The sequence below is a fragment of the Corvus moneduloides genome, chromosome Z (assembly GCF_009650955.1).
Source record: "Corvus moneduloides isolate bCorMon1 chromosome Z, bCorMon1.pri, whole genome shotgun sequence".
Lineage (NCBI taxonomy): Eukaryota > Metazoa > Chordata > Aves > Passeriformes > Corvidae > Corvus > Corvus moneduloides.
In genome coordinates, this window is record NC_045511.1 from 67990470 (window position 1) to 68017204 (window position 26735).

At 40.8% G+C, this 26735-nt stretch overlaps 1 protein-coding gene across 11 annotated transcripts in view; it reads left to right on the top strand.

Annotated features, from left to right (window-relative positions):
* Positions 1-26735, top strand: part of IQGAP2 (IQ motif containing GTPase activating protein 2) — a 124205-nt gene that overhangs the window by 44081 nt on the left and 53389 nt on the right. For 8 of the 11 annotated variants that reach the window (XM_032096262.1, XM_032096250.1, XM_032096252.1 and 5 more), the window contains exons 3-5: positions 20440-20596; positions 21743-21820; positions 23561-23637. In XM_032096262.1, coding sequence (XP_031952153.1) covers positions 20440-20596; positions 21743-21820; positions 23561-23637 — 312 coding nt within the window. Of the gene's footprint in view, positions 1-20439; positions 20597-21742; positions 21821-22257; positions 22369-23556; positions 23638-26735 lie in introns of those variants that run through there. The other 3 variants (XM_032096255.1, XM_032096258.1, XM_032096261.1) reach the window with 3 other exon arrangements.

Below are 26735 nucleotides of genomic sequence, written 5' to 3' on the forward strand. Positions count from 1 at the left end.
AGTGACTAAATGTGGTGGTAGTAGCCAATGAGGGATGTTGGGCTGCTGGTCCTTTCGTCGCCTGTCAGCTTTGCAGTTCTGCATAGTGGTGCTGCTTGATGCGACAGCTTAGCACGTGTGAGTTTTCTCTTGTACGTGGCTCTAAAAGCAGAGATAGTGAAAGCCCCTCTGCTGCTCTTATGTCAGAAGCACAGCTGCAGTTCAGGGGAGAGGTTGGGACCTCTCCCCTCAACTTTGGATGGTGTCTCGACGACTCAGGGCGGGGTGAAGAGAGGACAGGGCAGAGCTGGCTTAACAACAGCTTTCCTCTGTATCTTTTTACTGCTGAGGATTTCTTGGCCCGTGGAGGCCCTCTGGTCTGAATACTCATCTAGTGCTGTCTGCTGGGAGAAGTTAGTGTCCTCCACAACTGGAGCACAAAATACTTCAGGATGGTGTGGTCTCTGCTGGAGTTGGAAGAACATGGTGTATCTTTGGCCTTTCCTTGACTAGAGGTTAGAAAGCTGAAGTGGAAGATGATTTTAAAAAAAGTAGAGAGCACTAGACAATACTCGAACATGAGGATGGCTTTTTGATGGTGTGTTAGTTTGTTAATGTCATGAAGAGCAGAAACACATCAAAATTACGTAAGTTGGGTATAAATCATCAAATTATGGTGAATTTTAAACCGTTCTAATTATTTTAGGGACCGGGGTAGAAAAATCTAGTAAAAGTCTGTTTCCAGTGTCACACAAAGGAGGTGTACACACATTGCAAACTCAGCCACGGTCTTTTAGGTGTTTTTAGCTAACTCCATTTTTTGGGAGGGGAGAAATGGTTGTGTCTGAACCAGGGGGACATTGGTACAGCAAACCTGTGTCTTGCTCCTGTATGCACCATGGCATTCAGTGAGCAGTGCTTGTTCTCTCTTGGAGTACATATCTCTTTAAGCAATTAATAAACCTGTCATTCAGTGTGCAGATAGCCCTTCTGGTTGGCAAACACTTGAAATGAGACTCTGCAGTTGCGGTAGATGAAATGCTTCCAATACACCTTGAGAAGAGTTATTAGTGTTAGATTTTTACCCAAGCTACAAAATGAAAGCTAAAAGGAAAGTAGTGCATGTTAATATGTGCTATGCTTTTATCTGTGGACAATATTTCTACTGTCTCTGTCAGCTGTGGATAGCCATTTAAATCTTCTGCCCCTACAGCAACCTTGTTCCCAAACTGTGACAGACTTAGAAACAGAGATTGGCTTTACAAACAAGATCCAATTAGTGACTAAAGAGGGAACATTCTTCTCGGGGTGGATAAGTGCCTGGATTCAGTGAAGAACTAGAGACACTTCCATGATAATTAGCATTATTCCTCAAGACAGTCCATAATGAGAAATTGTTTCCATGGTCTTCTGGGTCTCTTCCCGTCTATTTCCCAGATAGGTTAATTGGAGGGCTGGACAGGGTTGAGTAGAGAAGCCTTGTAATCCTGTAGCCCTGCCTTGTGCACAGGGTTAGTGAAACTGCTGCTTACAGCTGTGGAAGTGCTCAGCTGGAAAAAGCAGATAAAGTAACTTGCACCTCAGTGTGTCTTTGCATACCTACTATGAATTGCCCATTAATAAACTAATCCGTGCAAGCATTTGATAGTGTAACTCTGGTGTTTTGGACTGTACAATTGTATTTGCGTGATCACTTCTCTAAGATGCTGCTTTTCATTTAAGTCAAAAGTGAGATTGATAGCTGCTTTTTCTGTACTGAGCAGTGGCTGAACTTGTGTGGACTCCATGGTCCACTAGAACAATAGAAACCTTTGAATCCTGTGTACTTCCCTAGCTAGGCTCTCCCCACATTTTGCAAAGTGACTCATAGGCTAGGCCTGCCATAGTTGCCAGAAAATGATGTCATCTGGATTCTGTAGTATCCCACATACAAACCAAAGGCTATTTAGAAATTAGGCTGACAAGAACAAAAAGGAAATAGCTGCATATCAGATGCACATCTCAATTTTAAAATCTGTATAGTTGTGTGTGTGCTTATTAAATACAGGGATAGTGCAAAAGGTATGAAGAAAAGCGTCAGTGTTTCTTGAACTGTGTTTTCTGATGACCGCAGGGTGGGTAATCCTGTTCTCCTGCTGTCTGTCTTGTGCCAGCAATAGTTCACACAGCCAAGCTGTGTCAGATCAGAGAATTGATTTGGTCAAACACTAACATATGTATCTTGTGTTGTTGCATTAGTTCTCAGCAGGATCATTTCTCTGGTTCCACTCTTCACACTATCCCTGGGGCACTGGTGTGGCCAAAAATCTAGGGGAAAATGCAGACAAGAATGCAGCAGAGAATGGGAAGCAGGAAAAGCACATTAACTTGTCCAGTGGCTATCTATCTGTACTATAAAGCAACCTTGAAATTACATCCTTAGCCTCACTTAAGTAGTTTGACAGAATTTCAAATGTAAATATCTAATGTATTTACATGAAATGATCCTTTGTGTTCCCTTCCTCATCCTGCCACATTATTCAAAAAACCAACATTTGCTCTTGGTGGTCATTGTGCTGTACTGTAACCTGGGGAAGGGCTGCCCTGCGGAGCAACTTGCCATCCTCAGGAGTCCTTTGTCACAGTAACTTGGGTTATTCTGTCTGTGGCACACAGCGATGGAGCTCTGGGCCAGTGGCCTGCACAGCCACATGAAACATGTATTAACTAAGACTAGGGTCAAAGTCTTTTCCTTCATAAAATGTCAAAGGCAAAAGAGGCCAACAGATATGATTTTGTTGGAAAATTAACAGTCTTCTAACACTTTTTGTTCTGTTCTTCTTCTGTTTCTGGCAGATGTATCAATTTGAGTTCTGCTGGTTTGGGAATGTATGTGGAATTTAACTTGCTACTAACCATCATGTTGTCAGATGTCTGACCCTGGCCTGGAATATAGCACACAGTGTATTCCCAAGATAAATGAACTGAGCAGCATGTTTCTTATTACTTCATTTCTGTTTCTGTGTTAAAACCAAACAGTGAATAAAACCTGGCATGTAAACTGACCCACCTGTGTTAAAGCACAGCTCTAAGCAAGATAAGTCTAGGTGTTCAGCTTATGTAGTTCGTTTCCCTGTGTGATGTAGTACTGGTCCTGCCACTTAGGGCTGTGTGCTTTGCTACTTCTGCTGCTCCCGATTATTGTAACCAGAATACCAACAGATGTTCCTGGTAAGACCATTAAATACAGACAGCATTTAAATCAAATTTTTCATAATTTAAAACTCATTCAGAAAGAGATCTTTGCCCTTCAGTTGTCCCTAATCTATATCATATCTTGGACCTGTAACTTAAAAGAAGTTAGAAGGGCTCATTATTTGGCTGCCTCCTACTCCTGGAGTGGGATTTCAGATTTAGGCACTGAGGGTACTATCAAAAGGGAATATGTTCCCACCAGCCTGTAGCTAAAGAGCATTGACCATCAGATATTGTTCATCCTGGTTCAAATAATTGTTCTTCATATGTCATAAATGCCAAAGAGATGGCCATGGTGACTGGTTTACATAGATGTAAAAGCATACAAAGTATGCTTTTACAAAGTAAACAAAGCATAAGTCAAATGTTAGGCATTAGGAGAGCTAAGTACAGACTTGATAATATGTATGCAATATAAAAGGGGTTACAATGCATTCCTCTTGTTTAAATATTTCAAGCCCCCACCCAGACTTAGGTCCACATTGCTTCAATATTTCTAGATGCTTTTGAGTGTTAGCAGCACTCTGCTTTCCCTTGACATGCACATTCTCCTCTTGGAAAACTCCAGCCATGCAAACTCACATGTGTTGAACAGAGCTGACATGATCCCAGTGCTTAGACTGGATTATCGTGGTGACAAGATTTGTGGATTCAAAATTGAGTAACTGGAGAACTGCTGGGCAGCCTGGTGCATGTTCCTGTAAGCATACATACTACTAGTAGAAGTTACTATGATAATATAAATTTACTTTTAGTCACATTGAAGTAGAATAGGCTGAATCAAAATTTTTGTAAAAAAACCAAAAAACAAGCAATCACCTTTTCGAGCTTTTTGAGAAGATGCAAGGTGAAGGCACTGGCAATTGCTGAAAAGTAGAATTAAGTTTTTGTGCAAGTATTTTGTCATAGAAAACTAAGTCCATTTGACAGAGCACCAAGAAGAGACTAAAAGATTTCCTTAAAATCAAGAACTATAATTGTGTACAGGTTAGTTTTTGTTCTTACATGGATTGCTGCTATTTCATCTATATAACAGAAATTTATCCAACACAAAGGCAGCTTTTGAGCTCTGGCCACTGTTGAATGGTAGTAATTGGCAGTATAAAGACAGTGTTTCTGTTTTGCCCACCATCATTTTTTAGTTAACTCCTAAAAGTAAAGGCAGATGTGTGGTTACTGCTATACAGCAAATACTCTAATGTATAGTTCTGTCACTTAAATAAGCAAATACCTTAATTTAAATTTTAAAAAAGTCCATGTAAAGTTTGTGTTTGACTTAGAGCCGCAAATGATCTAAAAGTTTGCATAAAGGAAAATCTAATTAACTCTAACACCCAACATGAGAGAGATTGGGAGTTTACCATTTGCATGTAAGCACAGCCAGTAGTAGAATACACATATACCGAAATTAGTTTAAAAATGCAATAATGAAAAAAACATGAAAACTTTCTGAAAAGTCTAGGTTTAGTCTCCCTCTTAATCTAGAGTTTTCTTTACTCTCTTGCTTCATGCAGTTGGTTTTTCTCTATTCAGTTGTTGCAAATACTTCACCCCAGGTGTGGTATACTGCAGTGGCAGGAGGGTTTTTTTTCCAAAGCAAACCAGAATGGAGAAGAGAGACAGTGTTTATGTAAAGTAAGTGGTGTGAAAGGAGTGTGCTATAATTCAAGAATATCATATATATTTATAAATGTGGAATTAAGTTGCTCAGGATTTTGTTAACAAGCTGTTTGTATCTTAGGACCACATCTGCCACCAGAGTGATATTGAAAAGACAGCTTATCTTTCACTTAATGTGTTTGTAAATCAATTGGCAAGGAAAAAAACCCCTTATTTCTGAAGAATAAGAAGCTTTCCCTGGCCAGCCATAGTGAAGACAAGGCACTTTTGTGCTGATACATAGAAGACAATAATTTCCAGCTTTTTGTCTATTCCACTATTTTTCATAGCCCTTAGAGAAGTAAAGATTATGTACTTGCCGTGATCAGTTGATGGATAGAGGAATTTAATCTAGTGTTTCTTTCAATGTTCACCACCTGTTCTGTCCATGAATATAATTTATTTTTCTTGAATGGCAACATAAGTTGTAAGACGATTAGTGGAAAAGCAATTGCTCTTGAACACTTTGATTTCCAGCAGCCATCAAATGAGCTGATCAAACCTGCTGCTCAGGTAGGAGCTGTGCATCCCATTTGGCTTATTAGGCTGGATGTATGCTTTTTCTTTTTACTTTCATACGCTTCCCGAGCCCACATCTTAGTGTCAGCTTGATGTGCTTGCAGACAGTGCCCTATAGCAATAGGGATTGAGGTTGGTCAGGTGTTGGCTGGGGTGGGCAACACTGGGGTTTGCTCCCCTCTTGAATAGCTTCTGCACTTCCTTTTCTAGACTGCCATGCCCCAGGTACTTCTATGTTGGCATCAAAATTCCTCAAATATCTTTATATGCATATCTAGAAACATTCTTCCCACTTAGATACTGGATTTACAGGTTACGTTATAGAATTCAGTAGTACTGTTTGGTTTCTTCAATATAAATGATTGTTCATCCCCTCCATGAGAAGCCTACTTCTGCCAGACCCATAACAGCTGAAATGTGGTTTTGATTATTTTCTTTTTTTAAATGAAGGATTTAGTGTGCTGTTGCGTAGTCTCAATAGGGTTTACCCTATGTGCAATGTTGTAGTGGCAGCATTCTAAGGAAGAACACAGTTTTTTAATTTTGAAGGGGCTGGACATTTGACACTTGGATAAACCTTCAGCCTCCTGATAAGCAAGTATGTTGAAAGTAGCTGAATGCTAAAGTTGCAGGGATTTGGCCTGTTTGAGAACTTGGTGCTATGGAAGATGGGGGCACTTTGTCATTGGATGAGGTGCTATATGGCAACCAGGAGGAGTTCTGCTTTTCCACTTTGGAGAAACTCCCTTATTGTAGTGTGGTGATGAAAACATGCCACCAGTCTGGGGAACTTGGAAATGGCTGTCTGCACAAATGTCTCCTGCTTGTACTAGAAGCTGGCATTAGAAGCAGATGAAGTTCTAAAGGCTCGCTATATTATGAAGGAATAAAAATGGCAAGAGGACTGTGCTTTTTCCTTTTTTTCCCATCTGAAGTAGATGAAATTTGGTGAGAGGGTCTTTGGGTATTTTTGCAGCCAAGTGAGAAAAAAACCCTTGCACCTCTGCATAGGGAACATCTGCTTTGGTGAACACAGAACTTCTGCTGGGCTTTTCATTTCATTGCAAGAACCCTTGCACTCCTGAAATCAGTCAAAGAGTGTAACTCTCATGTTCAAAATTAAGAGCTGTTAAGTTTCTTTCAATATACATATTAGTTCTCCTGAGGAAGAAGAGTATGAAGACATTTTGACTGTATTGCATTTCATATGAAAAACAGAAGTAAAATATGCTATATAAGGGTTTGGCTGGATTTCAAAGGAAATGTGCAGAAGTTCTGCAAAACATGCTTTTTAAATCTTACATGAAGGGAAATGTCTAAGGATGAAGGTGCTCTGTGTCAGAACTTTGTATTCCTTCAGTTTCAGCTTGCATCTGTTGGAATATGTGCATGATTATACTAACACTTTCTTTTGGGGTCTTCCTTTTTTGTAAGTATTTCTTGAACAATTTTAGATTCACTATTTCAGCCAAATCTACTGTGATCCCAGGCAATTACCTGCCCCTGATTAAGTGTCTTTTCCAGTGCTCAAGTTCAGATTTCTGACAGTTGAGTTGATGGGAGAGTATGGATCTCATGTATTCCTTAGAGTTTGGCAAGTCGTATTTTTGCTGAGGCACTGCTGCATCTTGTTCTTGACCTGGGCTAAGGTACAGAACCCTCCACACCACTTTAAAACCTTGGTCAGCATTGTCTACCAGACTTTTCTTCCCTGCTGTAGATCTTGCTGTCCTGGTGTTCATCCTGTGGGTCTGATGTCTTGGAGTGGCTACCTGAAAACAGAGGCTAGACAAGATTAAGAGAATAAAAGAGGGTATTTATTGAAGGGCCTTCAATAAAGGAACACTATGGTTACAGAGCCCTAGGGCTACACCCAAAATGCACCTTGGGTCATGGGTTTTTCACATTTTTTAAAGTTTGGTCCATTTGCATATCAGGGTTAATTCTCCAGTTACTATTTCAGGTAATGATGTAGTTACCCCAGGGTTGTTCCACCTTTCCAGAGGCTTAGTTTACGTATCTCAAGGCCTGGGACAGCAAGGTGTCTTTGAGTCCAGGCCCAGAGAGGATTTGTTATGTCTAACAGTAGGTAACAAGCTGTGTGAAGTTTTTAGAGTTACACACTAAACCAGTACAGGGTCTGAAAATGTAAAAGCTAAATCCTAAGGCATCAGGTTTCCCTTATCTAGTTTCTACTGTGGTTGGCTCTTCCTGTCCGTTTCTCTTGTTGACAGGAACTGTTTGGCATGGTGGCAGTTGCACTTCTCTTCCTCTCTCCTGTGGCAGTTGTTTTCCCAGCACTGGTGTATGAGCGGTGTCTCCACACTCTGCATTGCTGTCTTGCTTGCTGCCACTGCGCAGGCTGGCTGGTTTGCACTGCCATGAAAGCCAGTAGCACCAATGCCCTCCTGCAGGAGGCTTCACACTGCCCACGATGGTCAGGCTCTGCAGGCTGCAACTGCCAGTGGCTCAGAACACCTGTGCCCTGCTAAAACCATACAAAAATATGCCCTATGAATTATAGGGGAAAGTGGTGGCTTCTGGGCATAACTGCAGCAGTATCTTCTTAGAGTGCATGAATGGCACTGTCCAGGTGCTTGACTGGGATAAAGAGTAGAGGAATGGGCAGAGGACGAAGGGGAGCAAATTTGCAGGTGAAAATAGCAACCTAAGTCGCTTAGGTCTTGGTGGAGGGCTGAGAGTTAACAAGTTGTGATGGTTTGCTGATTAACTTGATCAAAGTAACTAGGTCATTAAGAGGCTTGGCAACAAGGTAAATTGACTTAAAATATCTTTTGGTTCAAGTTCACAGGTACAGGGGGTTTTTTTCCTGTGTTAAATTGTTAGCTGGCTGTAGATTAGAGACCCTGAGATAACTGCTGTTTATGAAGAAAAGTAGGAAAGTGCTCCTGTAAAGCATTGTGGTGTTTTTATTCGTGTCGTCTTTTTGTGGTAACAGTAAAGTGAGCTGTGCCACCCTAAAAATTAGTTTCCTAATGAAAGAGGGCTGATAAGGATGCCTGGGTGTCTACCCTGTGTTTCACTTTGATTTCAAAATAAAAATGATTGTCACTACTTCCATTTTCTAATACAGAAGTTTTTATGTTAATTTGCCTGAGAGCTCTTGGAGGTGGTACAGGACTATTTCCAAACAGGGCACTGTGTTGGTTGAAAAAGTCTCTATTGAGCTTCTCTGCAGCAGTTTTTATTTTTCAGAAACTGCTTCTATAGAAATTGACAAGCAAACTATTGTCTAGAGTTTGTGCAGCTAACAGTTTGCTAGAGGGCTAGAGCATGCCGAAACCTCTCTGGAAACAGAATTGTAGTACATAAGCTCCACAAATTTTGAATTCAAACCATTTGAATGGTTTGAAATAGTCCCTAAAACTTGTCAGTTTTTCCTTTGGATTTTGAAATTCTTGCATTTTTATTTCCTCTTTGTGCATGAACAAGGAAACAAAGAAGAACTTTGTTTTACATTTTATCACTTTGCATAAAACTCTGTGGTTTCTCGTAAGTAGTCTCAAACACCCAGAATAGAGCTTAAGAAGACTTTTCTTGCATATGGCATCTTGTGTTTAAACAATGTGACCAGTAATGGTGATATCATTCTGGCTGGGGTTATGTAGCTGCTGTGTGCTCCACTTGGCTTGGGCTACCACTGGCAAGGAATCGCCTGCCGCTTTGCTTTTCTGCTGCTGGTTGACACAATGATGCTGAATATGCAGAGGCATTCGTGGCTTGCCTGAGTGGCAGCTGCAGCGGGAATGGTGTTACAGGACATGAGAGCTTGGGTCAGCCGTGGATGTGTGGTTGTGTTACTGGGTCAGTTAGCCAGACAATGAGGGCTGCCTGGGGAGGGGAGCCAGCCAGCAGCGTAGGTGCTGATAGATGGTTTGCCCATTCAAAACACTGAAATACTTCTTGTTTTTTGACATGATAGAGGAAAATATTTTTGTACTCTGGTACTTGGGGTCATGGTGGTGGCAGGGGAGGGTGCCCTCAATTGGTTCTAGATTCTGTAAGACAGACTTGATAACACCACTGATGTGTTTGTGGCCTTTGAACCAAATGGTGTCCCAGTAGCCTGCTTTTGCCAGTCCCTAATATCTTGTCTGGTAACTGGAAGGCTCTTAGCTGATTAAGTATTCTTTGTACCTCTCTTACTGTCTTGAGTAACTTGAATACTGGTGCATAGATGGTAGGTAGATTCTTATCACTTGGTGAGTACTCTGATAGAGGGTATATCACTATTTGCTATTGGAGAAGAGATTGTCTTGTGTACATGGATGTTGGGGATGGTGATCTCAAAACCCTTAAACTGAAGTACTGTCACCAGACACTGGGTATTTGTTGCATGACATGATTAATTGCACTGTTAACTTTTTACCATGCTGATTACAATCAGCTTTTTTTCTTCCTAGCCTAACCTAGTCTTTGAAGTAGAGTTTAGCTTTCACACTACCTTAATACATTAATATAATTCCTTAGTACATTCCTCATTCCAAGGGACTATTTTAGAGTTTCACAGCTAAAACCTCTTGTTCTACCACCTAATTTCTCCAGTCCATTTTCTTAAAGAATTGCTTTCTTGCTGTATCTTGAATGCTATCTAGAAAGATTTGCTTGAGCTGCCAATGACTATTGTAGTTATATGTTCTCAAGAAAAATTCCAACTTACACTGCAAAAATTGCAGACAGTTCTTCACCAAGATCCCATGTCTACGTATCATATAGAAATTCTGGTTATGACCCTTAGTGTAGAGCAGTGCTAACTGTCTGCCTCAGCTCTCTGAACAAAACACCATGTAGTTTTGAAACAGGCAAAAAGATATGGTCCTGGAGGATCCAAAGCTTTGTTCAGCAGTTATTGGCTTATGTTCTGATGATAAAGGTGAGGCTGAAGAGAACTCAATATTTTTGCTGTTTTCTCTTACAGAGAGGCTGCTTATGTTCACCAGTGTAAAGCAATACATTAATTCCTTTGGTTGGCATTTCTTTGTGGATTATTAAATGCTGTTATACTGCTCCCTGAATTTTCCTCATCTATACCAGACTTGATTTGTATGCATGTGCTTCTTGGAATTTTATAGATTGTTATTAACTAGGTAGGGGAGTACTGTCTCTCCAGCCATGGAAAGTGGAGGAGAGCATTTCTTGCATGATCATGGGAAGAAGTAAACAGGAAAAGGTAACTGTATGTGCTGTGCATGGCATGTCTCTCCTAAATGCCTTGGTTTTAACTTTATTCCTCAACCTTGTGTTTCTTTTTGACATGGGACCAAGTTTAAACTCCTTGTTGCAGTTTTGTAGAGTTTACATAACACTAAACACTTTGAACAACAGTTCAGCCTTTCACAAGCCGGCTCTTTCAGTCTTTCCACTTCTTTAACATCTTGTTCTCTCATCCGTGTCTTTTAATTCTGACTTGGCTGCTGTCCTGCACCTTTCTTTAAAAGTTGCAGCTGCCTGTCTAGTAGATGTATTTCTTGGGTGTAGTGGTTTCTATACCTGCAGACTTGCTGCTAGTTGCTTTCACAAAACTAACCTTTGTCAGATATTAGACAGAAAAATATAAATGTCCATGTCTGATCCAGTGGATTTGAACTGGTCAAGGAGTCAGAACAGCACTCTGCATCCTGCCATGCTTAAGTTCAGTTTCCTCCCCTGCCACAGGTCTTCTCTGTGGCCTCGATGAAATCTTTAGTCTGTGCCTCCTTTGGAGGTTTCTGCTGACCCAGCTGCATTAGTTGCCAATGTGCAGGTCTGCAGGCAGAGCTGTGTCCTTCTGTTGCTGGTCCTGAATCATAGTCTTGGCTTTAACACTTTTGCACACTGTAAAAGCTTCTGTGTTGAACCTGCACTGGAGCTACTTCCCTGGGTCACTTTTTTTCCTTAGAAAAGTGTGCTGATTGTAGGCACGGTGGTAATGCTTATGCCTGTCCTCTCACCTGCAAAGAAAGGTAATAGCACATCCCTCTGAACACCTGAGGACTAATACTTGCATGGAAGGCACTTCGCAGTGGTAAGGGGCAAACACATATAATACTAGATCATGATGTAAAAACTGCTGTATTACTTGGTTTTCTTAGATATCATTCCATTTTTGGCTAGTTTGACAGATGCTAGAAGCAGCACTTCTGATGATGTGGTGGATTTTGGGAGAGGGTTAACAAAAGATGCATGTTCTCTAATGGACGGGTGTGGTTTAGTTTCGGTAGAAGCTTCATCAAAATGATTATTGGATAGATCACTTCATAGAGACTACAGCTCTATTTTCTATGGATTTGGATAGGAATTACTGCATGGCAGTGTGCGGACTTCGGGTAAAGACAGTGATTTAAGATTAGTGGGACTATCATGTGAGGAAAGTGTGAGGATTAACTCAAGGACTCATTATTGGTTATTTTACTGCCACATTTCTGAGGCTTACCAGGGGCATGTATCTTCTGCTACTCTTCTGCTGAAGCGGATTGCTTGGAATACTATGAGATTATTCAGGCCAGAACCTTTTAAATTGGTAAGTCTAAAATACCATATGCCGTTTTAAGAGGGTGCCCTAAACTGTATTACTGTACTGTAGCTATAGAAGACGTAACAGAGCAAAGCAAACTGCTGTAGCATGTAGCAAGACAGTATAATGTGCAAGTCTAAACTACAGTCTGCTCAGTGTTTTCCTAAAGCAAACATGGTGTGTTTGAGGGGAAAAAATTGTTTTGCAACATTTCCACACGTACAAATGCTGCACTGTATAAATGCTTTTATTGTTGTGTCTGCTTCCGTTTATCAAATCAGCGTCTGTACAGATTTGTGGAAAACTAAGTTTAGATTAATTCATGTACCAAATTAATCTTCTTTTCAGAGAAAAGCATTGTTTTATTTGTAGGGAGACCCTTTATGTCTGTATGTGGGACTTGTTACAGAGCTTGTGTCTGCGCTACCTAAATTTCATTAGTGATTTGAGTCTGTTATCTGCCTGAAATTATGCTATCCAGGGGCCACTGAGCCACCACTGCCCGACTAACACAGGAAATACTTGTGTTTCTGCTGTTGTCTCTGCTGCCTATTGGAAGAGAAGGCTATTAAAACTGGAGTTGTGTTAACTTAGTTGCACAGGTTTTGCATGATTTTTAGGAGAGGACTGTTCTGTTCCATGCTTTTTTTTTTTCCCTTTTCATTCAAATCAAAATCCAGTTCTTCACATAAAAAAGGGATACTTCAGACTGTACATTTCAGCAGATACTTTTCCTCTCTTGAGACCTTTGATCACAGACTTAATAATTCCACCTCATTTGCTCATGTAATCTGTTGAGTACTGTTGTTTCTGCTTAGAAGAATTATGTGATGTGGAGATACTTACAGCTTTTTACCAGCTAGGCTTGTAGTTCAATGCCTTAGAAAGCCTCGGGCAGCCTAGAGAGGTAGCACGGGCAATCCAGCATTTCAGTAGCTCTAAAAGAGGCAATAGTAGCTGCAAAGCTGATACCACCAGCAGAAGCAAAGAGGGAGAAATACAGCTTTTGGTTGCCAATTTCTGCAATTAGAAGCTTTCAAATAGGAGCAGAGACAAGATGTTCGCAGAAAGGGTGCAAGCCAAAGAGACCGGGCCCCCTCTTGGTCCTTTCTTTTGTTCGGAGGAGGGGAAAGGGGAGGACTGGGGGCAGACCTGGGGTGACCGGCCAATGAGACACTGCTAAAGAGTTTGAATTACATTTGGTTTTGCCCGCGTTTGGAACAAAGGGGTTCAGAGCACATGACAGAGGCAAGTGTCTTGGGGAAGGGAAGCTCGGAACAGGCAGCAACGATGTGAGGTCTCTTAAGGAGACATACTTGCTGTGGTTGTTCAGTCTCCACCACCATGGTGAGCTCCCTTCCTGGCACTGCTCTCTTTACTGCCTCTTCAGCTTTCTTCGCCAAACGCTGGCACCTTGGAGCCAGGCCAAGAGCGGGGGAAAAGATGAGGCATCTCTGCTGCCATCAGGCTGAGCTTTGCTGGCCCCCCGCTCAAGCACCATTATCTCAAATAGCAGTCCTGGAGTTTGCAGTTGATAGCCGGTGCTAAATCTTAATGTCTCTGCAAACAGACAAGGCAGCAAAACAAAGCCTTGCTGATTGCTAAGGTTGAGGACTGTCCTGAAACACATGCACATGTGTTGCTGTTGTCAGTTGTGGTGCTGCTGGAGAGTGTCTGTTTTTTCCCCCACCAAAAGACTGCCGAGTAAACAGCACTTGGCTGCTGCTGGGTGCCCTGCAGCTTTCAATGGCCGTGGGGCCATGTCGGGGCTCCAGAGCCAGCTTTCTGAGCAGCACCTTGCCTTGTGGACTTTAATCACTGATTAATCCGCATAAAGGGTGGCTGGAGTAAAACAGATTAAACCAGCATGTAGTATCTGTGCTGCCATCTTGTGCACCAGAATTTTATAACACCTTTAAGATTATTTTGTAAATATGGCAGTGTTGTCATGGCAGCAGAAATCTGGTGTGGAAAAATGTTGCTGACATGATTTATTGCTGGTTCAGTGTGCTGTGCAGGTCAGGCAAGGCGTCACTGCTCCTAGCTTCTGCTTATCTGAATTGAATATGAAATGCATCAAGAAGGGCTTTGATCAGGGAAATGAATGTCGCAACAAACTTCACGCTGGCATGCACAGCTCAACTAAATGCAGTAATGTGCAGTGAGATCTGTATTGTTTTAACATTTATACACAAAGAATCCACACATTAACGTTTCATAGTTTTCACTATAGCTCTTGCTGAAAGTCAGTATCCTCCCTGGTGAAATCATGATGGTAGAAAGCTGATGCTGTTAAATCTAACACTAGCGGGAGACTCAATGATATGCAGCTTTGAATTTGAACCAACTTATGGAAGTGTAAAAAAACTGATAACTGCAAATTAATCCAAAATTCTTGCTAAAGGATTTGAAACTTTCTTTATGTGCTGAAGTTCTGAGATCTTGTGTAGCCGAGTGATTCATGGTGTCCTCCATGTTGCTACCTTCATGTTACTTCTTGTATGTAACATGAGAGAACTGGTGACTGGAATGACCTATATCATACCTTCCTTCACCCTACTGCTGTGGTGACCCACAATCGCAAAATTTTATTTGTTTCAGACAAGATAACTTCTTAGGATGGGTAAAACTTCAGATGCAGTATAAGCTGTCTCTGGAGTATGAATCTAGAGCTTCAAATTTGGAACATTGTTTCCAGGGTGCCTGGCTCCAGGAGTAAGTTGGCATCAGAGGACTATAGCTCTGACTTGAGCTAAGGCTCCCATGTGTAAGGAATGTTTGGGGCTGAATGCACCAGAACATGAGGGGGGGAAAAAAAAGGGTGTGAAGAAAACAGTTTTTTCAGCTAACCACTCTACTTTCCGCAGCCTCAAAATCAAGCCTCCAAGGCTGTGCACTTTTTTATACAACTCATAGCTTTTGCCATGATGGTATTCAAATTGTATTGTATCTATTTGCATGGGCTAGCTGGAAGCTTTGCATGGTTTTCCTCTGGAAATAACCCGTGGCTGTTTGTGAAATAACCTTTTCCTAAGTTTTCTGGTTTAGGAGATGTATCATACTAAAGCTTGCAGTATGATGAGAACAAATTCCAAGGTTAACATACAGGTTTTCTTTATAAACGAATCAACACTACCACCACACCACTAGTCAGCCAAGGAACACACCTAGGTTGCTTTGGCTGCTGTCACCATCCTTTATAAAGCAATATTTAAGCGAATCTTGGCAGCTAAATGAAAATCATATTTTTTTTTAAGCAAATGAAGATTTAAGAGCTGAGATTTCTTAACAAATCTGTAGATTCAGAAACTGGAGACATAGTAGTGTGGAATTTTAAATGATGAGCTCACATGCTTCAGACTGTTGTATATTTCTGAGTATGTCCAAATAAAAGTTTTGACTTAAACCACTTCAGACATTTAAAGCTAGAATCTAACATTTTGCATTGGGTCTGATTGTGGTTACTATTATTCTCTAGCAGCAAGATTTTGCCTTTGGAACAAATTGGCCACATTGTACTTTCTAGGGCAGCAGTCTGTTTCACTTGTGCTAAAGTAGACTGAAAGGCTGTGGTTGTGAGCCAGAGAGGTAATAAATGAGAGGTAACTTATGTTTATCTTGTCTTCCCTACACCTTTTCCATAGCAGCATGTAGTGTTCTGAGCTGTGACTCTGGAGTCCCATTTTTTTCTTCTTTGAAGGTCTGCTCCCCACAAACCTGGTGCCCTTGGATCTACATCTTGAGGCATAAATCTGAAGGGGCAGGGCAGCAAAAGTATAAATTTCACTGCAAGATTGTGTGCCAAACGTGATGGACTTTGGGTGGGTTGTAAAACATATCCTCTCTTCTCTGCTGAACGTTGATTCCAGCATTTCCAGTTTCTTGACCTGTGTGTGTACTTTGCTCACCACACACTGTCAATGACGTCTTCATAACTGGTTAAGTTTGTAGTGCAGCACTGTGTCTTCCAGTTCCCTTGACCTTGCCTTGAATGAGATTCAGCAGGGGGGTTTTGTTTTAAAATTCAGTCTGAGCTAATTGTACTGCCGCTGTTCTCACAGAAAGACAGAATGGTTAAGGTTGGGAGGGACCACAGTGGGTCACCTGGTCCAACTTCCCTGCTCATGCAGGGCTATCCCAGAGCACATTGCACAGGATTGAGTCCAGCCAGTTCTTGAATATCTCCAGTGAGGAGATATCCACAACTTCTGTGGGCAGTCTGTTCCAGTACATAGTCAAATGTGGAAACAGGATCTCCTAGTGAGCAGCATGTTGTTTGCTGCTCTTGAGTCTGGTATAGAAGGCGTATTGTTATCTTGCCAGAAATTTACTGCTGAACAGCTCTGCCATGGGTTGTCAAGAGTTAAAACAGAACTGAGCAAAGCAAAAGGGAATTGTACCTCAATATTTATTCCTGGCTGACTCTCTAGTACTATATATTGGAACTAAAGTCTTGGAGATGCATTTTCATTGATCAGATCTAGGTTTGCTTTTTGTCTAAGGCAAATCCTTTGTTTCTGTGTTGGCAAGTACTGCAGTGTTATGAAAATCAAAGTGGGCTGTACTTATGCATTCCTAAGTATCTCTCCTTAGGAAAATGCCTGTTTATGCATATTTTATCCAAATGGTGAGACTATAACTGGCATGGGTAGCTCTGTAGGACTGTCTGAAGGATTATTAATTTTAGATGAGCTTTGGTGATGCTGTATGCTTTACTCTGCTTCCTGAGTCCCTTTTGTCCCTCCACCATGGAGCAGGGTTTGGGTTTAGCTTAAATGAGTGACCAAATGGACCATCATGGTCACCACTGTCAGTTTTTCATGGCCTACCTCAGTCACTAAGTTAGGGTTGTTAAAAGCACAGTTACGAGATTATGTTGTTGAAAAAGGATGGTAGAAATGCATGTGCACATTTGATAGCTATAATAGCCTTACTCTACAAGCTTGATACTGAAGGAAAACATACTGTCTGAGGTTGACTTACAGACCTCATCATGTGTATCAGTGGTATTTACTACTTCTTTTTGGGCAACAGTTTCTGCAACAGACTTAAATGTGACGCTGATTGCTGCAGTTCTGTGTGCTCAGGAAAACAGTGGGTGAGCCAATGGCAATGCTGCTTCTTTAGCCCTGAAGAAAAAGAAATTGCTCCAAAGGTATCTATAAATCCTTACTGTCGTGTGGATAGCCTCTGTTTCACTTAAAGAAACAAAAGTAGAAGGATTTCTGGTTTTCTCAGTCCGGTCTGCTCCTGCTGACTATACCATGTTATATAATAACCTTCATAAACTCACCAAACTATGTCTTAAAAAGCAGAACCTCACAAGGTTTGAAGTAGTGGTTCTTTCTGTTTAAAACCATAGTTGCCTTTTGGCTGAATCAGTGTAAGGGGAACAAAACTTCTGTAACTGCAAACAGCATTGGGGAGAAAAGTGCTATAGATAATGTTGGTTGACAGGAAGCTCAACATGACCCAGCCATGGGCACTCACAGCCCAGAGAGCCAAATGTGTCCTGGGCTGTATCCAAAGCAGCGCGGCCAGCAGGGCCAGGGAGGGGATTCTGCACCTCTGCTCTGCTCTGCTGAGACCCCACCTGCAGTGCTGCATCCAGCTCTGGGGTCCCAGCACAGGAAAGATGTGGCTTAGTCCAATGGGTCCCAGAAGAGGGTTGCAAAACTGATCAGGGGGCTGGAGCACCCCTTCTGTGGGGACAGGCTGAGAGAGTTGGAGTTGTTCAGCCTGGAGAAGAGAAGGCTCTGCAGAGTACTTACAGCACCTTCCAGCTGTTTGCATAACTGAGTTACAAGGTTGTTTGTATACTAGCAGGATTTAATTAAAATCCTGAGGTTTTCCTTCCTCTGATTAAACATGTGCAAAACACAGCAAATCTTTTCACAGTAGATCTTGTTGTAGCTAAGTTCTGCAACTTCCAGACATTGGTAAAACATATCTTATATGTAATACAGCTTGTATCTGTGTTCTCAGTCTTGGACACTGATTACCAAATGCTGTAAGTTATAGTTGCCCTATTGCAGACCCCTAATTTTTTCCAGAGTAGATATAACTTTTAGATTTTTGGCTATAAATGGAAAGAAACTTTACATCTTTCAGGTCTGCTCCACTTAGTTCTCTCTAGTTTTTCCCCCTCTTTTTTTCACTGACTTACTAACATCCTCCTTCTCAAGAGATTTTTTCTCTTGTATGTTTATCTGGACTTGCGGTTTGACAGGTGTATTCTACATTACTTTTTTTCTTCTTTCTTCTTTCTTCTTTCTTTGCATCCTCATACTGTTTCCAGGTTGTTCCTCAGGGTACTGCATTTACCCTTTAGACACCGTAGCCTACCTAACTAGAACAGAAGGGTTCCAGATTAATTTTAAAGGCTTATCACCATGCTGGGAAAAAACCCACAACAGTTTTACTGCTGTTGAATTACAAGAAGTTTGAAAAGCTGAGGAGTAGCTTTCACTTTGGATCAGCATCTCATTTAGAGCTCAGGGAATGACTCAGTTTTATATATAAGTAGTAAATTTTTGTACTGGAAGGAAGAAAAATTGCAGGTGGGCACATGTGTGTATCTTCAAAAACAGTTCCAATACAATAGCTTTCTGGTACCCTGGACTTAAGATATTAGAAAAGTCTTTTTACAAGAAAACTGAGAATTTGAAGTACAAAGAATACAAAATGCTGCTCTGGGCCCACTGTTCATATCTCTGGAGATGATCCATTGAACAGCAGAGCCAGCTGTGGCTCATGGTGAATACCTGCTCTGGCTCAGCAAGCTCCTGCTGCTTATCTGTACAATTCTTTTTCTAGAAGACACATTCTAGGAAATAAATTCTATAGGAAAAGCTAACTGGCTCAGGTAAAAGCCATATTTGCCTGGAAGTACACTTTCTTTGTATATTCTTCCTTGTCTTCTTTGGAGAAGACAAGTGTGATTCCTTAGAGTATAAATCTATTTGGTCTATAAAATGTCATTAGTAAGGGTGACTTTTGGGACCCTTGGCATGGACCCATAATACACAAACATGCAGTGCAGGATAAAGCTGGGAAACTCATCAGGAATATGATTCTCCTCACTGAAGCAGCTTTTGTACTGCAAAACACAGTTCTCCTAATGACACTTGCTTAGTGCAGTTTTGTGTGATATTGTGTTGGATTTATGGATGTTGGTTTCCTAAACAGCTATTCGGGTAGTCTGTGCTTCAGTGAAACAACTTTCATATGTCCTGTAACAAATCCAAAAGTGGAATGGAGTAGAACATTTGTCTAGAGTTTTAATGTGAAACAAAATGATGTAGTGAGCTTTCTTCTACTCCATGGTGAAGTAAAAACTGGCTCATTTTCAACTTGGATCCAAGATTTCAGGTTTCTGAAGTCACCCCTATGGAGGTGATGTCAGATTTGTAATGCTGTCTTGCTTAAAATGATGCTGCCTTAGTTACAGTAAGCAAAGTGAACTAATGTCTTCAACTTTATTCTTGCCTTTTAGCTTTTTTATTTGTATTGATATTAATGTCCTAAAACCATGAGAGATTGACTAAACAGATTTTAAAAAAAAGATACTGGGAGGAAATAAGCAGATTTAAAGCTCTTGTAATGTGATTTAGCTGCTGGAAATAAGAACAATAACACAGGGCCAAAACACTTAGACCACCAATGTAAGGAACTTCTGGTCCAGTGATTAGGACACGAATCTTTTTCAGAAGGGCTTTGGAAGCAATTTCTCTTGGCTACTCAATATAAACATACTAGATAATATGGTTTCATATCTGTTATTTGCCTTCTGAACTGGTTATGTATTCAATTAATACTGTTTTGTCTCCTACCATGTCTATCACATCTTAAATCTCAAACACACAACTAATTTAGCACCTTGCAGGATTTAGTCACTGTCACTAACAAGAAGCCGTGTTTCAGCCTACTTACTGCCAGGCAGATCTCAAATGCATGAAGTACCTCGGGCTTTTCAACAAAACCGTCACTCCTCCCTCCAGCACCAGTACTGCGTTTCATGGGTGAGAGTGCAGAACTCCCTTGCAGGAAGGAGGATAATCTGCAGGAGTGCTCTGTACTGTGGTGGGCATTGCTGCAAGGTCATGTTGCAGAGCACATTGGCTACAGGAACCTGCCTCACCCAGAACATTGCTGTCCTTGATGTTCAGAAGGTTCAGCACTGGTGTAGAAATCACAGGGTTTTTTTAAATGTAAACATCAATAATAAACAATGCTCCACATTTTCTTCTAGTTTTCTTCATAAGCCCAGTACTGTTTAAAAGATTTGAGTTAGACCCCTTGGAGTGTGAATACCTCAAAGCATGCTGTTTGCTTATTGATGGGTCACAATCACAGATACGACTCTCTAATCATTTTGATATGCTATGCGAATGAATACGTGGACTTTCTCCTTAGCACTTGTCCTTCTGTTATAATTACATTGTGGTAGTGACATTTAAAGTATGATAGTTGTAGGCAAAAGCTGTCACTCCTATTAAAATACAAATAACAATGTTTCTCAAATGTCTCTGTAGATGGATGGAGGTCTGCTTGGATGAAGAGCTGCCCCCAACTACGGAACTGGAAGAAGGCTTAAGAAATGGTGTTTACCTTGCCAAACTTGCGAAATTCTTTGCACCTAATGTGGTGTCAGACAAAAAGATCTATGATGCGGAGCAGTCACGCTACAAGGTAATAACTTTCTCAGTTCTCTCACCAAGATGACAAAACCCAGTAATGTTTGTCTTCCAGCTCTTAAAGATTCCTAAGCATGGCTAGTTAGTTTTCTGTATCTCTTTTAAGGCTGTAGAGACTAGATGGAAGATGCACAGCTGTAAGAAGCCTGTATGATAAGTTAGAGATATTTTACCCATAGAAAAATTGTTTTGGTGTGGCTTCACATTTTTAAAACTGCACAAATTACATTTCTGGCTCCAAGGAGAACATGAGCTTTGCAATTAATAAAGTTATTTCTCATTAGTTATAGAAGTCAAAAGCAATTTGGTAACTATTTCAAGCTTTCTTCATCTTAGAATGTGAGCATATCTGACATTCACTTCATTAGATCTCTGTGTTTATTTTATCAACTTTAACTATGAGAAGCAAAAAGCAAGCTACCAGTAAATGAGCTTAGCTTGTTCCCTGCACAGGCTTTTGCTAGCTCCAAGGACCTGGATAATACAGAAATATATATTCATACACATTAGTCCCACTATGGAAAGCATTATCTCAACAAGTAGAGGGGGCAAAAAAAAAAAAAAAATATGGTTAAGAATTCCAGTTACATTTAAATGTTTCTCTTGAAAATCTCCAAAACTTCAGAGATTCCTTTTTCCTTTTGCTCTGAAGGATAACATTGAAAATAAAATAAAAATACTTTCCCACTTTATTCTTATGCTGCTGTCATAGGCTTTAGGGAGGGTCAGGTATTCAGGTAGAACTGAAGAATTCCAAGACCTCCTTATCTGTTCTTCATGGAAGTTCTGAGCAGTGTTACTATTTCTGTATTTTGGTTCCTGGTATTTAACATCCAGCCTCTACTCCCAAAGAATACTGAAGGACTGTATAAATTTCTACTTCAATCACAGTCCACCCTGATCCATACAAATCTGGCTTATGTAATGTGAAAGAATGAGCTGAACTCAGTGTGGAGCTGTTGATGTGTTAGAATGCTTCATTAGCAAAATTGAAGCTGTTACACTTTGGTCTCCAGGTTCAAATAAGCAAACATTCCTTGAACTCAGCTTCAGGATATAAAACTGGGAAATAACAGGAGGATCAATAAGTAGAGAATTTGCTTAATGTGACTTTAATAATCTTCTCCTATGTTTCTAACAGAGATCTGGCCTTCATTTTCGGCACACTGACAACACTGTGCAGTGGTTAAGAGCAATGGAATCCATTGGTCTGCCTAAGGTAAGCCTTTAAATTTCAGCAAAGAAAGTGGCTGAAATCATTGGCTCACTGAGATCCCCTTTCATCTGCTTGAGCATAAGCAGTTCCTTACAGTAAGTCTGCAGGGAAGGGGTAATTCAAAAAACAAATTGAGGAGAAGGTAATGTGGAAAGCAATGGGAGTGTCAGTCCTGTGTTGCTGCTGCTGGTGTGTGTGGGCTGAGGTGGGGGGACACTAGCAGTGTTTGAGCTATATCTTATTGCTAGTGCAGTCTCTGGGGGGGAGGCCCTGAAAGGAATATGGTTTAAAACAGAAAACTTAAATATTTGCTTCCTTTAGGTTACCTCTTCACATCGTGCCTCTTGCTGCCTCTTCCTCTTACTGTACGTCCCAGTTTCTCTGCCTCTACCCTGTTTCCAGACTGTTCTTGCACCCTTCAGTGCATCTGCGTGACTGTGCTGCTGCTCTTCTTCCACCTGCTGCTTTCTTGGGTCACCTCTTATATTTACCTTCCTCCTTGTGGGTCTTCACTTGTCATCTCCCCCCTCTGCTGCTGTTTCTGGGCACCAGTGAGTCTATTTTGGATGAAAATCCTTTAAGAGAGGGCTGTGTGCAAACACCCATGCTGCTTGTTTGTACATTTTGGTGGCCACACGCAGCTTGAGGTGAGCAGTTCCCACCCCAGGGTGCCTGGGGGCCAGCAGCCTGGTGCTGCCTGAGGCACTGTGGTCAGGCACAGTGGGGATGCTCAGGCAGCTGCTTGAAGGGCTACATGGGCTAATGGTCAGCTACTGTAGGCAAGTTCACTGCAGGCAACCTCACTGCAGGTGCCCATAACCGGGAAAGGGCACTCATGACTGCCATCAGAAATGCCAGAGAGATGGGAAAGCATCCTGCCTTTTCCAGATCAGGCTTTTTTTTTTCCAGTTGAGACCTTGAGCCTTCTGTTCAGCTGGCTGATTTCCACCCTGCCATCCCTCCTCTGAAAGATTATGTTTCTGTTGCAGAGGAGGATGGTCATGGCCAAAAGCTTTCCCAATTTCTCCTCACAAAGCTGTTTTGAGCAAGTGATGAAGAGGGCACTGTGCTCCTGACTTACTCAGTCTGGTCCTATTGACCATAGGACAGTGCAGCCCTGAGTGACCAGCCTGGGCTGGAAGCATGCTGCCAACTCTCACGGTTAACTAAGTCTTTTTATTATATTTTTGTGGAGAAACAGTGTTTAGTGACTGGGACCAAGGCCAGGAACAAATTAGTGGTAGAACCAGAACTGGAACTTATGATGTGACTTCTTGGCTAAATTGCTTAATATTCCTCTCTCTCAATATCTTTCTTTGTAAATGATGTATTCACAAAGTTAGGGGTGCTGGCAATTAAAATTATGCATTTGCAAACCATACTTGATAGGTTTGGTTTGTAATGAGGCTTTGCAAATTGTAACTGCATTCCAGGTTTTGGGCGTCTGTAGAGGACAAGCACTACTGGCTGAGCTTATGCCAAAGGACATTTTCTAAAAATCTTGTTGAAATGCTGTCTGCTTATCTTCCTGTTTTCCCCTCTTATTAAATAGCTTTTATGCTTTATTAAGCTCCTCTTTATGAAAACTACTGATAAAGTTAAAATAGCATCAAAGAGACGTGACTCATAGCTGTATAGAAGTACCAGCTGAAATTCTGTAAGTTTAAGGTACAGTTCTGCAGAGTAAATATTTCTACTCTGTAATAAGTCTTCTTATTTAACTGTGTGCTCTTTGGTTTTTAGATCTTTTATCCAGAGACTACAGATGTCTATGATAGGAAAAACATCCCTCGGATGATATACTGCATTCACGCTCTAAGGTAACTGCTGACAGGAATAAAAGTTATAGTACCTGCCAAAGGTAGGAGTGTAAGTCTTGAAATGGCTTTCGGGCAACCAGTATATCAAAATCTGTCAGAATTTAGAAGTTCATTAATTTTAAGTTGGAGACAAAAGTTGAACTTTGTCAGGGCATTGGCCTAGTAATTTTCAAAATAGAAACTAAGGGCTACTGAATTCAGCACACACATCCCTCTCTCGATAGTACACCCACTTGCAAAGTGAGCATACAATTTCAAAATGCATACTTCAACAGAAATCAAGCAAATTAAGAGAAACTTAGCAAAACATTAGTGCAACCATGGAGCAGCCATGCTGATCAGAGTGAAAATAATGATGACCTGACATATTTCTGTCCCAAAACTGAAGCAATTACTTTATTCTGTGGTAATTTATGTAAAAATGAAACATTTTCAAAGATTTCAAAATTCTGAGCAACTTGACTTCTAAGGTAAAGTAAGAGCCTTTCACTACACCATTGAAAGTAGAGATTAAAATTTTTTCATGTTCTGCCTTAAGGTTTTCTTGATGTTTAGCACAAAAACATCTGCCCTGTGCTGTCCCTGGTGTGAGAGGCAGTGGTATTGGCAGACAGCTCCACTCTCCTGTGGCTCTTCTAGTTCATTTCCTGCACACAGAGACCTTTCCCTTTAAATATTTTTTGGCACTAATCTTTCAGAGAACATAATTAACTTACACCCCAAACTTTCTTCTGTTTTTAATGGTGTTCAAAGGTACATCAGCTGCTCCAGGGCTAACAGAAACTCTTCAATACATGCTTTATTAAAACTTTTTTAGGGCTAATCCTTGAAATTGTGACCACTCTTGCACTCTGGGATGTGCAGTCACTCCCAACAAACAGGATTTACCACTAAAGTTCACTGTATTTGCTTTATATGCCAGGTGTTCAGTTGACAGTTCAGTATATTTTTGCCATCTTTGATGAGAGTTGCCCCTTGAAATTATTACACTTGGTGTAATGTTACCTGGGAAGTGACTCCAGGACCATTTGAGGGTGGCTCTTGCCTGTAAAGAGGATCCATGGGGCTATAACCCTAACCAGGTCAGGCTGACTCAGTGGGTTGTGTGCCCCCCCAGCTGTGTTATGGGCCAGCTCAAACATTTTGCAGAAGGTGGAAGAACACATTTAATTTTTCTAGTATTTGCCCCTCATGTACATAGGACATATTAACTGTGAATTTGAATGCTACATAAACAACAATCCCATCAAATGCCTTCATAATATCTGCCTTATGATTGCAATGGCAATAACTCTCATCCTGAACTGAGGTTTACAATGGATTGAGCTATGGTAGAAATTTTCCTTTCTCCATTGACATGCTCCAGGATTTATGCCATTACCACAATTAGTCTGTGTTGTCTCAGTTTTTGCTTCCAAGTTTGTTCTGTTTAAATTACTTTTTCTTGATGCATATCAGCACAAAGCTCTAACTCTCTACTTCTGTACTTAGTATGGTGGGGTTTTTTTAGTTCTATTATTTTAGAAATGAACTTTATATCATACGTGTCATGCCACACTGAAAGGGACTAGGCCTGGAATGCTTTTATTTATGATGCTTTCCCATGAGGTTGTAGGCTCCTGTTGCCTGCATCCTGTGCAGGATGTAAGAATAGAAGAAACAATGACTGAGCTTTATTTACTTCTATACCTTTTCCTAAAATGCTTGCCATAAGTCCTTCACTGGAGTTTTTCAAATCAAACTCCAATCTCAGTACTGAATGGCACTCAGGCTACATTGAAAACTGTCTGGCAAAGAACAGAATTAAGGACAGGTCACTTTGCTTGGCCAGCCGTGTTCCCAGGTGGGTTGGCACCAGAAGAATGCTGAGCTGTATCTGAAACATATATTTGACATCTGAAAATAGTAACATTTTTCAGGGAAAGTCATTGGCTGTTTATTATTTTGCTGATCTGCTGCTGCTAGGAGGCCTGAGGATAGATGGTTACTCTAAGCATGATTATTTAAATACAGTTTTAGGTTATGTCCTGATTCAAGTCTGAGGTTAAGACCATTGCACTTAAATCATTTGGAATGACTTGTGCTGTCAAATACAACACAGCTCTGGCCAGGAAGGAGTGACTTAGCAAACTATTTCTTATTATATTCCTGTTGAATGTAATTACCTCTTGCTTTTCTCTTACTGAAACATCAATACTTAAAGTATTGACTGGGACCAAGGCCAGGAACAAATTAGTGGTAGAACCAGAATTGGAGCTTCTGGTTCCAACTTGAAAAATACAAAGGCATAGGTTTCATTTCTTGCACCGTTTTTCTTGTGAAAGCAGACTTGGATTTGTTCCTGCACTAAGTGAGGTTAAAAACAGCTTCATTTAAATTAAGATGTTAACAGTGATTCTTCTTCATAAATAGCAGTGCTTGGAGATATTTTTTCCCTGAAAAATTTAGTTTTCAAGTTTTGATCAGTGATCTTGCAAGAAGGTCACTGCTACATCTTAGACAAACTATCGCTCTAGAAGCTGGACAGCTTCAAAACATTGTTTTGCTAGGAAGCAGCAGAATAACAAGCATGCCTTGAAAGAAAAAAACATGCTATTTTCAGATCTGTTTTTCACAGCATGTTATACATGAGCTAAGCATAAAACAAGTCCTGGGAACATCTGCCTGATATGAAATGCAGTTCTGTATGGGTGATGCTTTGTATTGAAAGGAGTTTCACCTAGGAACTGCTCTTTCTCCTTTGTTTTTCCTTTGCTCCTGATGCCTCCATATTCAGTTTTCTTAACCATGAGGCCCCTGCTTTTGACTTCGTGTGTTTTCTGAGGTTCAAGTTACACAATAAAAGCATTAAGCAAGCTGTTTCAAGTGAAATTATATGTTAACTCAGAGTAGAAGTGTCTTTGTGTTCCCTGCAAGACTAGAAGAACATTTTCAGCACCATCTGGTGGTTAATAAGTTTATCCAAACAAAGGAGCATAGGAAATATCACACATGGTTCAACATCCTTCTGGAAGTGCTGAACAGCAAAAAAAATACTATTTAATGTTCATAGCACTCTTTCTTCTTGTATCTTTTTATTGTGATGACCCAAAAAAGAG